The sequence below is a fragment of the Phytophthora parasitica genome (genome assembly GCF_000247585.1).
Source record: "Phytophthora parasitica INRA-310 unplaced genomic scaffold supercont2.3, whole genome shotgun sequence".
Lineage (NCBI taxonomy): Eukaryota > Oomycota > Peronosporomycetes > Peronosporales > Peronosporaceae > Phytophthora > Phytophthora nicotianae.
In genome coordinates, this window is record NW_008648989.1 from 1,968,883 (window position 1) to 1,970,766 (window position 1,884).

General features: G+C 46.5%; 1 protein-coding gene across 1 annotated transcript; it reads right to left on the bottom strand.

Annotated features, from left to right (window-relative positions):
* Window positions 1–979: 979 nt before the first annotated feature.
* Window positions 980–1,174, bottom strand: PPTG_01801 (hypothetical protein; the record flags this gene model as incomplete). The annotated part of the gene is made up of 1 exon (XM_008895188.1): window positions 980–1,174. One exon carries the CDS (start codon window positions 1,172–1,174, stop codon window positions 980–982), a length of 195 nt encoding a protein of 64 aa, XP_008893436.1.
* Window positions 1,175–1,884: the final 710 nt, after the last annotated feature.

The window sequence follows — 1,884 nt, forward strand, 5'->3', positions numbered from 1 at the left end:
GTCCCTGATAATGTCTCGTCAAGACGCTCTTGAAGTGGTCTAGATACTCTAGCGTAGTCAACAAGACCAGCTCTCATCCAGTTACTAGCGCATAAAATCTGCTGAAGTTCTGCTGCTGTAGTCGGCAATTGCATTTCACGAAGAGCCTGAATGCGTTCAGGATCGTGGCTGATTCCGTGTTGGTTGAAAATTCTACCGCACTAACTGGATGAGAGCTGGTCTTGTTGACTACGCTAGAGTATCTAGACCACTTCAAGAGCGTCTTGACGAGACATTATCAGTGTCAATCGCATCACGCAGAGCTGCAGGTTCCAGGTACTGCTTCAGGAACTTGCATTTTTCCTTGATTCCGTTGGGAGTCGAAAATGTACTAGTCAGTTCATGCTGTAGGATGATGTCATCACATTACACGAAATAGTTTATCACGCGGGCCTTCACGTCAGCCTCACGCAAATTCATCTTCAACTCTTGGTCAAAAAAAGGGCATCAATCTCAATGATATCGTGATTCATCACGTTACCGATAATATTGTTCAATTCGTCGTTGAGTGTTGGTTTGCAGGCGTGACTTGAGTCGCTCACCCGCTGCGTGTCTTCATCGCTCACGCGGTTACTAAAGTTAACTTTGTGGCGTGTACAACAAAGATTGGGAGCTGGAACTCCCTGCAAATGTCTACTTGTATTGACAGAAGCATATTGCAAAGTAACTTAGACTGCTTACTTTGCTGGCACTCTTTCCTGCCTCCATGGCAGTCCAGGGAGAATACCTGTTGAACCTCAAGTTAATGTTGCACGAAAGTTAATTTACAACATACACGATTAGCAAAATGCCAACATGTGTAATACAGCCCACAGTACACGTACACTTTACTGCAACAGGTTTGACAGCTTTTCCAGCGCTTCGACGTCGGACAGCGTTTGCAGATCCATCACGTCTTGCCTGCTTCTGTGCTCGAAGCGCCGTTGTCCACATAACACAGTCAGTACAGATCGAAGACTTCAATCTTGTCCAGGTACTTCATCAGAGCTTCCTTGCCAATAAACACGTCTTCTTCTTCAACATCCTTGATCGTCTTTCCGGGCTTGAGATAAATATAGTCAACGGAAACGCCTGATGGCTTCTTTGAGGTCCAGCCATCCTTTTTCATTTCACGCCATCGCGCCCGGAATGCCATTTTTGGAATGGTGGGGTTCTTTGCTCGAGAGGGAGAATCCAGAAGTGAGCCACACATTTGTGTGGTGGCAGGCGTCTGCCTACGAACAATCATATGTAATTTGCTGGTTTGATCTGCAGACGTACTTTCGAAGTGGATTGTCTATGTTGGTCTGTCGGGAAAGCTTGGAATCATCACCTACCCCTATATGGCTTGGAGTTTGTAAAGACCTATACAAAAATCAAATGTAATATTTCTTAACTTGTATGGTCCACGCTAAGAAACAGGCCTTATCGTATAAGGTCCAGGCTCTCGGGTTCAAGGGGTTACGTGCCGTTTCGATTTTCACTCCGGTATTTTCCTGAATGTCGTTTTTACCAATTATTGGCTTCCTCCTCAATCCACTCGACCGCAAGAGGCACCGTTTCTAATCTCTCTGTGTAACGTCAGTGAGATCAAGACCTAGCTTCAGGCGAGGTTGCACGAGCATGAGCTCAAACGCTGCAACTGTCTGTCTAGCGCTTTTAAAGAAGCCAATATCCGATCACCTCGCGTAATATTCTAAGGTACCCAACCCGTCTCCTCAACTGCAGCTATCGACCGAGAACTTGGCAGCACTCTCTTGGGGTTAGTAACAAGGGGGTCGCTCTCATTGGTGGACACAATTTCGCTGTGGCGGAACGAATCTAGTCGCTACACTCGCCCACATAAGAAACTCGATCCAGCGCGGC